The following is a 13,759-nucleotide window of genomic DNA, read 5'->3' as shown; positions in this document are numbered from 1 at the left end:
CGAAGGCGACGGAGCCACGTTCGAGTGCACCGTGTCGGAGGTCGAGACCACCGGGAGCTGGGAGCTCGGAGGCCGCCCGCTGAGACCCGGAGGCCGCGTCCGCATCCGACAGGAAGGTCTGACCGACTTTCTACCCGCTCTGGCCCCTCGCTGCCCCGCCCTACCAGGATAAGTCCCACCTCCAGGTCAAATGGGCCCCGCCCCACGGCCCAAGGAGAAGTCTCTCGATCTCTCCCTGGCCCCCAGCTGTGAGCCCTCGGTCCTGGACCTCCCCTCTTACCCCTCGGCATCTCAATTCCGCCCCGCCCAGCGCACACTTACCGCGTCCGAACCGACCCGGGGACCTACTCTGGCCCCACCCTCATCCCCGAACCCTCCCCAGAGGCGGCTCCGGCCTCGCTAGCGCCCCCTTCACCCCCAGGGAAGAAACACATTCTGGTGCTGAGCGAGCTGCGCGCGGAGGACTCTGGTGAGGTCCGCTTCCAGGCGGGACCCGCCCAGTCCGTGGCTCAGCTAGAGGTGGAGGGTAAGCAACTGGGGCATGGACGACCTGGAGTGAATACTGTCTCTCCCTGGAACTGGCAAGCTGGTGGCTGGTCCGAGGAACCCTACCTTCCCCACCCCTTCCTCCCGGGGCTCTCCGGGAGCGGATCACAGAGAGCAGTGTATTTCCTGGGGAGCAGGAGACTTTGGGTTGAGGGTAGAGAGAAACGGGGTGGTGGCATAGAGGTCTAAGACCAGGAGTGGAGGCCACAGCGGGAGGGAACATGCGTCTCTCCTCCTGGGGCCCTGTGTGTCCCTATTAACCTAAGCCCTCGTCCTCCACCCCCAGCATTGCCTGTCCAGATATGCCGCCGCCCCCCTCGCGAGAAGACAGTTCTGGTCGGCCGCCGGGCGGTGCTGGAGGTGACTGTGTCCCGCTCGGGGGGCCAAGTGTGCTGGTTGCGGGAGGGGGTCGCGCTGTGCCCGGGAGACAAGTACGAGCTGCGCAGTCATGGCCACACCCACAGCCTGGTCATCCATGACGTGCGACCTGAGGACCAGGGCACCTACTGCTGCCAGGCCGGCCAGGACAGCGCCCACACACGGCTGATGGTAGAGGGTGAGTAAAGCCGACGGGGCAGAGGTCAGAAAGGCACGCCGGCTGGCCAAGGGTCTCCTAGGAGCTGGTGGGCTGAGACACACCTCCTGCAGGTTTTCCAAGACTTTGGACGGCGAGCTGGTTCTGAGATGTGTTGGAGGTGGGGAATGGGGAGGCGGGAGATCACAGCCAGGGCTGAGGAGAGGAGGGAGCCCTGTGTTCTCAACAGGAACCACTCGGTTCAGGGCAGCTGTTTCCACCCTTTCTACACCCCTTCCTGTCCGAGCTTCTGCTTACTCCCTCCTGCCTCTGGACCATGTTTGTCTCTCCTGAATGCCCCATTTGTACCCAAGTTCCTCTCCTTCCCACCTACCGGCCCCTGGTCTGTGCCCCCCGCCTGTCCCTCACCCTCTCCTGCTCTCTGCCCAGCTGGCTTCTGCCCATCTCAGCAAGCTGCACTCTGCCTGGGCAGAGGGCTTCTGCTAGTCCCATTTCTTTCCTCTTCCACTTAGGAGGTGCCCCCCTCTCCACCTGAACTCCTGTGTTCCCTTCAGGTGCCTACCTTCCCCACCTCTGACTGGCCACCCTCACTTTCCTGCCCCCACAGACAGCCCTGACAGAGGCCTAGAAAGGGTGGTTCAGAGGGTGAGGGCCCAGCTCTTCCTGTGTGGGTGCCCAGGCTCTGCCAGGGGAGAGGAGTGTGGTGCCCACTGTCTCCCCAGCCCCACTCGCAGTCATTCCTCCGCAGGTAGCTAGGAGGACCGAACCAGGCCAGGCGGGTGCCCTCGGACAGCTTGGAAGGCGCATGCCCTTACCCTGGGAAGGGGTGGGGAGGGAGGGGAACCAGAGGTGTTGGGAGACAATAAAAGTGGTACAGCCCCTTTCCTGGCTCTCTGTGTGACGTGGGAGGGCAGAACTTGCCTGGAGCCCCTGTGTAGTGAGTGACACAGGGGACCAAGGGCTGCAGTGCTTCCATCTTGGCCCATGAAAGTGCCAGCCACCAAAGACCACCACTCCTGGCAGAAGCCTCACAGTTTGGCACGTTTATAAAAGATGTCAAACAGGGTGGGGTGGGGGGGAGACAGAAGCATGAGGTGTCCAGGGTGGCATGACCGACACCAGACATGCACCGTGCATTTAAGCCCCTCCCCCAGCCCCCTTCCCTAACCCAGCCCAGAGCAGCACCCGCCCACCCCCATTCCCTGCCACTGCCCTCAGGCTGGTGGCTTGCAGAGGACAGGGGACCAGGGTGAGGGCTGCTGCAGTTTGCCCCATGGACAAGGACAAGAAGTCTTAGATGAGTCCGGCTGAGAGGTGGAGGCGATAGGGGAGGAAGGTAGACCTCCTCCGCTTAGACATGCAGGAGAGTAGCCCATGGGACCCCAGCAGTGGGAGAGGAAGCAGGGCCACCCTCGGAGAAGCCCTACCAATCAGAAATCTAAGGCAGGGGTCCCAGTGTCCTCTCCAAGCCCACCCCTCCACGCACGCACACACAGGCGACACACTCACAACCCTGAGCACACCCCAGCGGGGCTCACACTCGCGTCCCTCAGGAGCCCCTCGGGAGCTTGGGCGGAGGCTCTCCCCTCAGGCCAGGCCGAGCCTGAGATAGGTCCTTCCTTCTGGCGGCCAGGCCATCCCTCTCCAGGGTGGGGAGAGAGACAGCCAAAGGCCACAGGGCCAGGTGGGCTGAGTCATGGCCCAACGGGCCTCCCCAAGCTGGCAGAGCTGGTGACCGATGAGTGTAGGCGGGCAGGAGCAGAGAGACTGCTATACCCGCATGGGGGGCCCAGAGCAGGCTGTCAGCGGTCCCCGGGACCCATACTCATAGTCTGCGTCTGTGGGCGAGGCCATGAAGGAGCTCAGCGAGCTCCCTGTCTGCCGGTCCCGGAAGCTCTGGATGTAGCTCTGTGGGAGAGTAAACACAGGTGTGAGAGTGCCACTGCAGAGCCCTGCCCTGAAAGCCACCCAGGCAGACATCCTCAGCCTGCACTGTCACAAGCCTGAGACGCATCATGATCTGCTGTCAGCCTAGGACCTCACCACAGACCAGAGTCCACAGCACTGAGACGCTACCCCGCACGATACCTCATTAAAACTCGCTCTCAGGACACCTCTCCCCCACCCATCAGGCTCCCAGTACAGGGGTTACGATGGGTGGACAAGCGCTAGGCCTTCTAGACAGTGACCAGCCCCTGGGGAAGGCCCCGTCCTGCTTGGACAGAGTCTACAACACTCCCTTCTCCCCACTCGGGGTGCTCACCGGGGACAGGACGTCTCCGTTGAAGCGTTTGATGGGCACTGGCCTGCGCCGATAAGCAGGGTCAGGGGGCCCAGGCCTTGGAGGAGCCCGGGGGCCTCTAGGGGGAGGCCTTGGGGGTCTCTTCTTGCGCCGCTTCTCCTTGCGCTCTTCCTGCTGCCGAATCCTCATCAGCTGCACACGACGGCGCTGCCGGCTGATGACCACTGTGAAGGGGTGGGCGGAGCAGGGTCTCAGAGGCCCACGTGCCTCATCTCGCCCAAGCCTCCCCATCCCTTCTAACCTGAGGGCTCCAGGCTCCCAGATTCCCCTCATCCGAAACCTCTCCTCCTTTACTTTCCTGGTGTCCCACCTCCCAGGTGGGACTTCGCACAGTTCTTTTCTTCCAAAGGTCTTTATGGAAGCTTCCTAGACTCTAGGTGCCTGCTTCCCAGCTGCTACCCCTCTCCCAGTCTGGAGCCATAGGTGACTCACCTAGACCAGCCATCATCATCTCTCGACTGGACAACTAAGCTGCCTCCTCACTGGTTCCCCTTCTATGCCTGCCTTCCCTGATGCTTTCTACACTCAGCAGCCAGAATGAGCATCCCAAATGCTAAATTAGACTATATCCTCCCTCCTTTAAACCTCCAGTGGCATCTCACCACCCATCTAATGAAATCCAGAGTCCTCATCGTGGCCCACGGTGCCCACACAATCGGCATCCCTCACCCACCACTCCCGCCCGACTTCCTCAACAGGCCAAGCTCATTCCCTTCGCCCTTGCTATTCCCTCTTCTCGAGCTCTTTGCATGGCTGGCCCCTTATCCTTCAGGTCTCTGCTTAAATGTCACCTCTTCCAAGTGAACTTCCTTGGCCACCCTGTCTGTATTTCACATCACTCTGCACGTCTCTTTCATATCACTCCACACAATGGGAATTATCTTGTTAATTTGCGTGTCTAGTGTCTGTCTCCCCCACCCTGAGTGCAACCCCATCAGGGCAGGGGCCCTTTCTGTTTTGTCTCTGTTGCATCCCCAGTGCCTGGAATGGGCTGGCACAGAGCCGCTGCTCCATCTGTTGTTGTGGCAGGAATGGTGGCACTGAAGTGCCCATCCGGGCACTGAAGCTCCCAGACCCGGAGCCGGTCAGCTCTCTAACTCAGCTGAGGCCTTCCGCTGCTGGTGTGTACAGCTCCTTCCCCCATCCACCGTCGCTCAGACCCACCCCCCCTCAAGCACCCATTTCTCTCACGGCCACCCTGGCCTGTGCCTCCTCACCTTCCGTGTGGGAGTCCCGCTCGGCGGTCACCCGCCACTGCACCAGAACGCCCATCAGGCTGAGCAGGGGCCAAAGTGCCAGCAGGGCCCAGCTCCGCCAGCAGAGGGGGGGCACGGGGGCGGCCCGCAGACGCTCCACCGCGTAGCGCCCCAGCAGCAGCAGCTCGGCAAAGTAGTCGGCAGCCGTGGCGATGAGCGCGGCACCCGTCACGGCGGTGGCCAGGGTGGTGAGCGGGCGGGGCCAGCGCAGCGTGAGCAGGGCGCAGAGCAGGCCGCCCCCCAGCAGCAGCCCCAGGGGGCCCCAAACAGAGCCTGGCTGGTAGTAGGGCGCGGAGCCCAGTAGGGCGGCAGCGGCGAGCAGTAGGCCGAGCAGCAGCCCTACCAGGAAGAGGCCCACGCTGCGCACCAGCATGGCCACCAGCCCGCAGAGCAGCCCGATGCCCAGCGCGATGCCTGCGCTCGCCCCGGCACTCAGCTGCGTCTCCAGCACCCGCTCTCGGTAGCACAGCAGGAAGATGACCACCGAGCCAAACAGCAACCCAGTGAGGAAGAGTACTGCCTTGAAGCAGCGGTAACCTGGAAGGGAACAGCGGCTAGTGAGAGCCCAAAACGAGGTCACTGGGCTGGAGGTAGGAGGTCAGAGGGGTCAAGGACAAGGAATCCCAGGGGAACCAGAGGCAGGCCACTAAGATCAGAGAATTGGGGGTCATTGGGGTCCTGAGGGTGGCAGTGAAGGGACCACTGGGGTCAAGGACGATCAGAGAAATAGGTCATCGGGAGTCACTGGGAAAACAGAGCGGCAGTCACTGAGATGAGTGCTGGGTTTCTGAGATAGCGATGGATCACTGGAGTCAAGGGCGACTCAGTAATAGGGTCACTGGGGTCTTTGGGATCATAGAGGTCAGAGAGAGAGGCCCCTGGGGTCACAAGTGGATCAGCAGTAGAGTCACTGGGCTCTTTCGAGAGGGATTGTTCAGGGTGATGAGGCATTTGGAAGTCAGAAAGAACTCAAGAGGTGAGGTCACACGGGTTCAGAAAGATGAGGTCTTTTCAGGTCAGGGGAACTGACGGATGTGGAATCATTGAGAGTATGAAATGGTTTCTGAGCGAGGGTAATACTGAAGCCAGAGAAATGGAATCATTGAAATCATGGTGGCGGCAAACAGATGATGGGGTCATAGGGATTCCCCTATGTTAGGAGTAATAGAGGGAGTCAGAGGGATGGAAGGTAATGAGATAGCTGGGGGGTAGTTAGGGGTCACTGGGGCTTACAAGGAGTCATAGGGGGTCAGAGAGGATTATCGGGGGAAATAGTGGCTGTGGTGTTTCAGAAAATGGAGGTTATAGGGCCATTAGGCCCATTAAGGGTACCTGGAAGTGTGAGGGACTTGTAGATCCTGAAAAGCTGAGAAGATGGAAGTCAGAGATGGGGGTCAAAGGGTCAGGGAGAGCCAAAGAGAAAGGTCATAAAGAGGAGAGTCCGTTCTAAGAATGAGGGGAAGCATTGGAGTCCAGGAGGTTCTGGGGTCAGAAAGAGGAGTAGGGCATGCACAAGGGCTCAAAGAGTCCAAGAGCCCGAGAGTGGGAGCCTCCAAGAAGGGTAGGGTGTCAGGGAAGCCCAGGAGAGGGAATGGCAGGCTGCACTGAGCAACTGTAGAGGGAGTGGGTAGGAATAGTGGAGGGGACGAGGTCACAGAGACTCCTTGGAGACCCAGAATGTGTCCTGAACCCTTAGAGGGGCTCTTCCCCCTGCCCACTCGGCAGTTGTTTGGTCCAGAGTCTGGGGGTGGAAGTGGAGGGACCATCTGGCTCCCATCCCTGCCTACTATCCAGCCATTCGAGGGGGAGATGTAAAGGCTGCCGAGCACAAGTCCTGCCCCACTTCTGCTCAACCTGGAACTCAGACCTCCAAGCCTCCTTTTCACTTCACCCAGCCACCTATAATGCTCTGCCTGGAGGCGTTCCTTGGATGCCCAGCCCATAAAGCTCTCCTTTACCTGAAGTTCGGTACCTCTTGCTGTAGAGTCACTGGGCACTTACTCCACTAGACCATCTGGCACCTTGGTGCAAATTAGAAATAGTTGTGCCTTCCTCTAGGCAAAGCAGCCTTGTGCCAAGGTCTAGAGTTTGGCAAGTAGAGCATGGGCTGGATTTCAGCCCCCACTTGCCTTTCCAACTGAACTCCCTTGTGCATCCTGGACAACTATCCACAGCAGCCCCAATTACTGGAGGCTGACTTGTACACACATCTCCATGTGTGTGACTCTAATATGTATCATTTAGCTTCCTGTAATATGTATCACAGATGTGAATGTTCCAGAAGTCTCTTCTTCATCAGACAATATGCCCTGTGGTAAGGGACCACGTTAACTCACCCTCCTAAATGTTTTCAATGCCTACCTAGCACAGTGACCTAAACACATCTTCACCACAATAGCTATTATTTATTGAATACTTACTAATTCTCACAGCGCCCCCGCCCCCCGTGTGAGACAAATATCTTTGTTCCCACTGTTCAGATGAGAAAACTGAGGCTTAGAAAGGTTAATGTGCCCAAGGCATCATAATTAGTAAAGTGCAGAACCAGGTTCAAATTCAAGCATGCCTAATTCAAAACCCTGTGTTCTCTAGGATCTAGAGTCTAAATTATCTACAAACGTGTGGGATGAAAAAAAGAGAAACGAAAGCTAGTTCATGGTAGTGGTAAAGTTCTAAAGAAAGTTTGGGGTGCCTCAGGAAAATAACTTGAGGAAACAGTGGGGGGCCCGAGTGAGGAATGAAATGGGGTCTCACCGAAGAAGCAGTAGACGACTCCAAACAGACAGCACATGATGCAGACGAGGGCTGGCAGTGCCTGGTACCTGCGCTCCAGGGGCTGTTCGCAGGGTGCAACCCAGAAGGCATCATCTGGCTCGGGGGGCAGCAGCTGGAACCGAAGTGTCGCCGCAGTGCCCGGCATAGTGCTGGGAACAGTAGGGAGTCACCCTCCCACGTCAGCCTGACAGAGAGGAAGTTGGGGTCAAGGAGGAGTCCTGGGTCTCCACCAGGATGAGGGTGAGAATAGGAGTGGAGAACTAGGGAAGGACACAGTGGACAAAGGAGTGGTGCCCACATCACACAGCTCTGGAAGCATCCCTGAAGTAAGGGACAAAAGACAAAGGAGGGGAAAAGTGCCTGGCTAGAGGGAGCTGGGATGAAGAAGTTAAAAGGGGGACTGGGTTGGGGGGAGATGAGGGCAGTGTGCTGCCGGTGAGGAGGCAGCCAGGAGACCGGTCTGTGGGCGGCTAAATCTGGGATTGTCCAAGATCTACCTGGGCTGGAGGCGACCTGAGCTTCTGAGCGAAGGAGGCTCTCCGGCCGGGGTTGCCGGGCGCCAGAGGCTCCAGCTGACTGGTGTCCGGTAAAAGTCCGCGGTGAGGGGAAGGGGGCTGTTGGGCCGGAGGGACCGGTCCCTGCGCGGCGGCGACGCCGCTCCGCCTCCAACACCGGCTGGCACTCCAGTCCCGCGACGTCCGGGCACTTAGGCTGGGCCTGGGGAAGGGAAAGGAGCAGGAGTAGGGGCTCGGGCTGCCCCAGAGCCGCGGCCCCATGCCCTGAGCCCGCCCGCGGCCTTTGGTGCTGATGGACAGCTCCGGCCTCTGCTCCTTACGTCACTCAGGGCGCACCATCCAGGCAGGGGCGGGCTGCTTCTGACGTCACACAGGACGCACCAACCACGCCGGAGGGAGGTAGGGGACTCCGCCCCCGACGTCTGCCTCTCCCGCACTGAGGAGGGGGCACTTCCGGGGGTCCTTCCCCTTTAACCTCCCCCTTCTCCTCCCTCTCCGGTAGCCGGAGCCCGAGACCCCACCCCGGGGGCGGGGCCCTCCCAGTGACACGTCGGACAGCGGCGGCCTCCGCTGAGGCTCCCGCGCCCAGCGCCGGGACCCTGCGCGGTACCGAGCGGCAGCTGGAGGGCGATCGGAACGCGGCGCAGGGGATTCGGCTCGGCGGGGAGGGAGGGGGGCCCGCCCGCTTGGCTCGGGCCCTCCGGATCCGCCCCCTCCCCGGTCCCGCCCCCTCGAAGCCTCCTCTTGCTGCTCTGGGGCTGCTCCAGGGCCGGGGGCCCGCGGTCCGGGCGCCATGCGGGCATCGCTGCTGTTGTCGGTGCTGCGGCCCGCAGGGCCCGTGGCCGTGGGCATCTCCCTGGGCTTCACTCTGAGCCTGCTCAGCGTCACCTGGGTGGAGGAGCCTTGTGGCCCAGGGCCGCCCCAACCCGGAGATTCTGAGCTGCCGCCGCGCGGCAACACCAACGCGGCGCGCCGGCCCAACTCGGTGCAGCCCGGAGCGGAGCGCGAGAGGCCCGGGGCCGGTGCAGGCGCCGGGGACAACTGGGAGCCGCGTGTCTTACCCTACCACCCCGCACAGCCTGGCCAGGCCGCCAAAAAGGCCGTCAGGTAGGGAACAGACTCGCCAGTCCCACCCCCTGGGAACCGGCTGGGACGGACGCGCAGTGGAGGCCGCCAGGGGCTGGGTCAGGCCCCGGAAGGAAGGGTCTGACCGGCCAGGAAGTCTTTGGGCCCCGATAATTTCCGACGGCCCTGCTTCCCAGGGAGGTTTGGAGCCCATCTGAGGCCTCTCTGGGCCCCATCCAGGCCTGGGCAGAACTTGCCCGCCTCTGCCCTAAACCTGCTTGACCCCATGGACCCCCCAGAGGTCCTCATAGCTCCCTGGCTCGGTGTTAGGTTTAGAGAAATGACTGGTATATAGACTGTGTGCATAGAGAGAGGGAAAGAGAAAAGAGAGAACTAGGATTACCTGTATCTCTTGTTCCTGGGTGGGTACCTGGGGGAGGGGGGGTGGAGGTTTGTGGGAAAAGGTGATGTACTCATTCCATTAATGCCTCTCTGCCTATGAGTTGAAATAATTTCTCCGAAGTAACACCGAGTTCAAATTCCAGTTCTGCAACTTACCTTCTGTGTTACGGAAGGTAAGTTTCTGGAACCCCTGACCCCCCCCCCCAAACACATTCACTACATCTCTATGCCGTTTATTCTGTTACATCATTTACGTGATGTATTTGTGGTATAATGGCATATTATTTAGAAATAAGTGTATACATGATGTGTGGAGCACCTATGTGCCAAGCATTTGGCTAAGTGCTTTAAAGAGATACAATCAGCCCCATTTTACAGATGAGGCTACCCAAGGCTCGGATGGGTTTAATAACTTGCTCAAGGACTCAACCACTAAGGAATGAAACAGGGAATCAGACCCCAAATATATCTCTCATATCTGCATGGATAATGCCATCTCCCAAAAGCACTATGGTAAGGCCAGTATTTCCCTTAAATACTCGTGATCCCTGGGGGAGAGTTGTTATTCTATCATAAATGAAACAGGCCCAAAGAGGACATGACCTGCCGGAGCCTGTGTATGCTGCCCTCTACCTGCCCTGTTGTCTTTTTAGTAACCTTGTGCCATCTTCTTCCCCCACCCCCAGGACCCGCTACATCAGCACAGAGCTGGGCATCAGGCAGAGGCTGCTCGTGGCGGTGCTGACCTCACAGGCCACGTTGCCCACACTGGGTGTGGCTGTGAACCGCACGCTGGGGCACCGGCTAGAGCGTGTGGTGTTCCTGACAGGCTCGCGGGGCCGACGGGCACCACCGGGGATGGCCGTGGTGACGCTAGGCGAGGAGCGGCCCATCGGGCACCTGCACCTGGCACTGCGCCACCTGCTGGAGCAGCACGGCAACGACTTTGACTGGTTCTTCCTAGTGCCCGATGCCACCTACACCGAGGCGCACGGACTGGCTCGCCTAGCTGGCCACCTCAGCCTGGCAGCCGCTGCCCACCTCTATCTGGGCCGGCCCCAGGACTTCATCAGTGGAGAGCCCGCCCCAGGCCGCTACTGCCACGGTGGCTTTGGGGTGCTGCTGTCACGCACACTGCTGCAGCAGCTGCGCCCCCACCTGGAAGCCTGCCGCAACGACATCGTCAGTGCGCACCCGGATGAGTGGCTGGGCCGCTGCATCCTCGATGCCACCGGGGTGGGCTGCACTGGCGGCCACGAGGTAGAAAGATAAGCCACCCCACTGGTGCCTCCTGTCTGGGCGTGTGCACTTCCCCCTGAGAGGCAGAGGGGGTGGTTGGAGATATGGGCCTGGGTTTCCATGCAGTTCTGTCATCTTCTATCCCTGTGACCTTGGGTAAATTACTGAATCTCCTGAGCCTCGGTATCCTCATCCATACCAATGGAAATGATTTTTTCTCAGGGCTGTTATAAGGATTAGAAAAAATAAGGGAGCCTTGCACATACTAGGTGTTTGGTGTTGGCCATTATTATTTTATTTGAGCCCCTGGACAGCTCTGAGATAGGATGCATGCCCGTTTCACAGATGAGCCAGCAGAGGCTTGCTCAAGGTCACACAAGCTCACAACTGGTCAAGATAGACTGAAGCCCACAGAATTCTGACCCCAAGTCCACAGCAGGTCATAGGATGGAGGGATGAGACACAAACTATGGGGTGGGGGTGGGGGGCGACTCTCCCCTCATGTTTCCACTTCCCTTCCTCTCCCCAGGGAGTCCACTATAGCTACCTGGAGCTGAGCCCTGGGGAGCCCGTGCAGGAGGGGGACCCTCGTTTCCGCAGTGCCCTGACAGCTCACCCTGTCCGTGACCCTGTGCACATGTACCAGCTGCACAAGGCTTTTGCCCGAGCTGAACTGGAACGCACATACCAGGAGATCCAGGAGTTACAGGTATGGTCTGGGCTGGAGGTGGGGGGGTGAGGGCATCCTGAGAGGTCTCAGAGATCCCAGGGAAATACAAAATTAGCACAAGAATCACAGAACAAACCTGCTTCCCAGTCCCTGTCTGCTTCTACCTTTTCTCTGGAGCCTCTCCAGAGACCCCCATTTAAGTCTTAGGCTGCCTCCATCTGGGGAAAGAATAAGTGGGGGCCCTGGGTGGGCAGAGGTTGGCAAGGGACTGGGAACCTGTCCTGAGTGGCACCTTCTGCCTGCCCAGCCCCCCAGCTGTGTGCTGGCCCCTGTGGTCTATGCCTCGCTCATGGCCTGTTCCTCCAACCCAGTGGGAGATCCAGAACACCAGCCGTCTGGCAGCGGATGGGGAGCGGGCAGCCACCTGGCCCGTGGGCATTCCAGCGCCATCCCGCCCGGCCTCCCGCTTTGAGGTGCTGCGCTGGGACTATTTCACAGAGCAGCATGCTTTCTCCTGCGCTGATGGCTCGCCCCGCTGCCCACTGCGTGGGGCTGACCAGGCTGATGTGGCCGATGTTCTGGGGGCAGCCCTGGAGGAGCTCAACCGCCGGTACCACCCGGCCCTGCGGCTCCAGAAGCAGCAGCTGGTTAATGGCTACCGACGCTTCGATCCTGCCCGGGGTATGGAGTACACGCTGGACTTGCAGCTGGAGGCATTGACCCCTCAGGGTGGCCGCCGGCCGCTCACCCGCCGAGTGCAGCTGCTACGGCCACTGAGTCGCGTGGAGATCTTGCCCGTGCCCTATGTCACCGAGGCCTCACGTCTCACCGTGTTACTGCCACTGGCTGCAGCCGAGTGTGACCTGGCCCCTGGCTTCCTGGAGGCCTTCGCCGTGGCCGCACTGGAGCCTGGCGATTCTGCGGCCACCCTGACCCTGCTGCTACTGTATGAGCCACGACAGGCCCAGCGGGCGGCCCATGCCGATGTCTTTGCACCTGTCAAGGCCCGTGTGGCAGAGCTGGAGCGGCGTTTCCCCGGTGCCCGGGTGCCCTGGCTCAGCGTGCAGACAGCCACACCCTCACCGCTGCGCCTCATGGATCTGCTCTCCAAGAAGCACCCACTGGACACGCTGTTCCTGCTGGCCGGGCCAGACACGGTGCTCACCCCGGACTTCCTGAACCGCTGCCGCATGCATGCCATCTCTGGCTGGCAAGCCTTCTTTCCCATGCACTTCCAGGCCTTCCACCCGGCCGTCGCCCCACCCCAGGGCCCGGGGCCCCCTGAATTAGGCCGAGACACAGGCCGCTTTGATCGCCAGGCGGCCAGCGAGGCCTGCTTCTACAACTCCGACTATGTGGCGGCCCGAGCGCGGCTGGCGGCGGCCTCGGAGCAGGAGGAGGAGCTGCTGGAGAGCCTGGATGTGTATGAGCTGTTCCTGCGCTTCTCCAGCCTGCACGTGCTGCGGGCGGTGGAGCCCGCGCTGCTGCAGCGCTATCGGGCCCAGACGTGTAGCGCGCGGCTTAGCGAGGACCTGTACCACCGCTGCCGCCAGAGTGCGCTCGAGAGCCTCGGCTCCCGCACCCAGCTGGCCATGCTGCTCTTCGAGCAGGAGCAGGGCAACAGCACCTGACCCCGCCCTGCACCCCTGAACCCTGACAAGGCGGTGCCCCGCCCCGCTCTTCCCCAGCCACCCGGAGCCACCTGCCAGCCTCGCAGGACAGGGCTGGCCGCAGCCTCAGACCCCAGGGCAGCCCGCTGGCCCCCTCTCTCTGGCTTGGGGGACCCTTGGGCTTAGAGCAAGCCTGGAAGAGGTACCCTTGGAGCCACCCCTTTCTGCCCCAAACCCGGTATCCCTGCCCTCTTGACGCTGCTGATTCAGGCTGTGGCCTCCGAGTATTTATGCAGTGCAATCTGCCTGACGCCAGCCCCACCTCCTAGGGTCCCCTGGGGGGCTGGGCTGTAGATGAGTTGTTGGAGAAGGGGGGGAGCTGAGAGAGGAGGGGCGGTGTCGCCCAACCTCTCTCCTCTGCAGTCCTGATGAAGCTCCCTGCCTTTAATAAACTGGCTGAGTGTGGACTAGTGGTTCTTTTTTTTTTTTTTAAAGTATTTATTTATTTGGCTGCGCCGGGTCTTAGTTGCAGCACATGGTATCTTCATTATGGCATGCGGAACTTTAGTCGCGGCGTGCGGCCTCTTTTAGTTGTGGCATGTGGGATCTAGTTCCCTGAACAAGCATCGAATCCGGGCCCCCTGCATTGGGAGCACAGAGTGTTAACCACTGGACCACCAGGAAGTCCCGGCTAGTGATTCCTGAGTTTTTGAAAGGCAGGCATGGGGACAGGGAGGGCTTTGAGGACGGAGGCTCCTTGTCCTGGCTGGGGCCTGTATTTCCTTTTCCCAGGGACCGAGTCATGCATATGCCCAGCCCCGCCCCAGCTCCCAGCTTAGTCACA

At 60.4% G+C, this 13,759-nt stretch overlaps 3 protein-coding genes across 4 annotated transcripts in view; 2 read left to right on the top strand and 1 right to left on the bottom strand.

The window, feature by feature from the left end:
• The window catches only part of OBSL1 (obscurin like cytoskeletal adaptor 1), a gene marked incomplete at its 5' end in the record, with an annotated part of 2,472 nt that extends 649 nt beyond the window's left edge, over positions 1 to 1,823 (top strand). The window contains 4 exons of the mRNA XM_082464723.1: positions 6 to 116; positions 422 to 526; positions 833 to 1,102; positions 1,594 to 1,823. Coding sequence (XP_082320849.1) covers positions 6 to 116; positions 422 to 526; positions 833 to 1,102; positions 1,594 to 1,616 — 509 coding nt within the window. The 3' untranslated portion in view covers positions 1,617 to 1,823. The remainder of the gene's footprint in view (positions 1 to 5; positions 117 to 421; positions 527 to 832; positions 1,103 to 1,593) is intronic.
• A 514-nt stretch (positions 1,824 to 2,337) lies between these two features.
• On the bottom strand, positions 2,338 to 8,387 carry TMEM198 (transmembrane protein 198). 2 transcript variants are annotated; one of them, XM_082466637.1, is made up of 6 exons: positions 8,250 to 8,387; positions 7,912 to 8,131; positions 7,394 to 7,598; positions 4,601 to 5,176; positions 3,345 to 3,547; positions 2,338 to 2,989 (listed from the first exon to the last, which is right to left on the bottom strand). In XM_082466637.1, the coding sequence occupies exons 3-6, from the start codon at positions 7,557 to 7,559 to the stop codon at positions 2,852 to 2,854; spliced, it is 1,083 nt and encodes a 360-aa protein (XP_082322763.1). In that variant the 5' UTR covers positions 7,560 to 7,598; positions 7,912 to 8,131; positions 8,250 to 8,387; the 3' UTR covers positions 2,338 to 2,851. The 2 variants fall into 2 exon arrangements, with proteins under 2 accessions (XP_082322763.1, XP_082322762.1); XM_082466636.1 differs by lacking the exon at positions 8,250 to 8,387 and having other exon boundaries at positions 7,912 to 8,184.
• Positions 8,388 to 8,482: 95 nt separating this feature from the next.
• On the top strand, positions 8,483 to 13,382 carry CHPF (chondroitin polymerizing factor). The gene is made up of 4 exons (XM_082466576.1): positions 8,483 to 9,036; positions 10,083 to 10,656; positions 11,165 to 11,344; positions 11,677 to 13,382. Exons 1-4 carry the CDS (start codon positions 8,723 to 8,725, stop codon positions 12,934 to 12,936), a joined length of 2,328 nt encoding a protein of 775 aa, XP_082322702.1. The 5' UTR covers positions 8,483 to 8,722; the 3' UTR covers positions 12,937 to 13,382.
• Positions 13,383 to 13,759: the final 377 nt, after the last annotated feature.

This window comes from Balaenoptera physalus, assembly GCF_965194825.1.
Source record: "Balaenoptera physalus genome assembly, chromosome: 6".
Taxonomy (NCBI): Eukaryota; Metazoa; Chordata; class Mammalia; order Artiodactyla; family Balaenopteridae; genus Balaenoptera; species Balaenoptera physalus.
The sequence above is the reverse complement of the archived record's forward strand: the minus strand, read 5'-3'. Positions and strand labels throughout refer to the sequence as shown.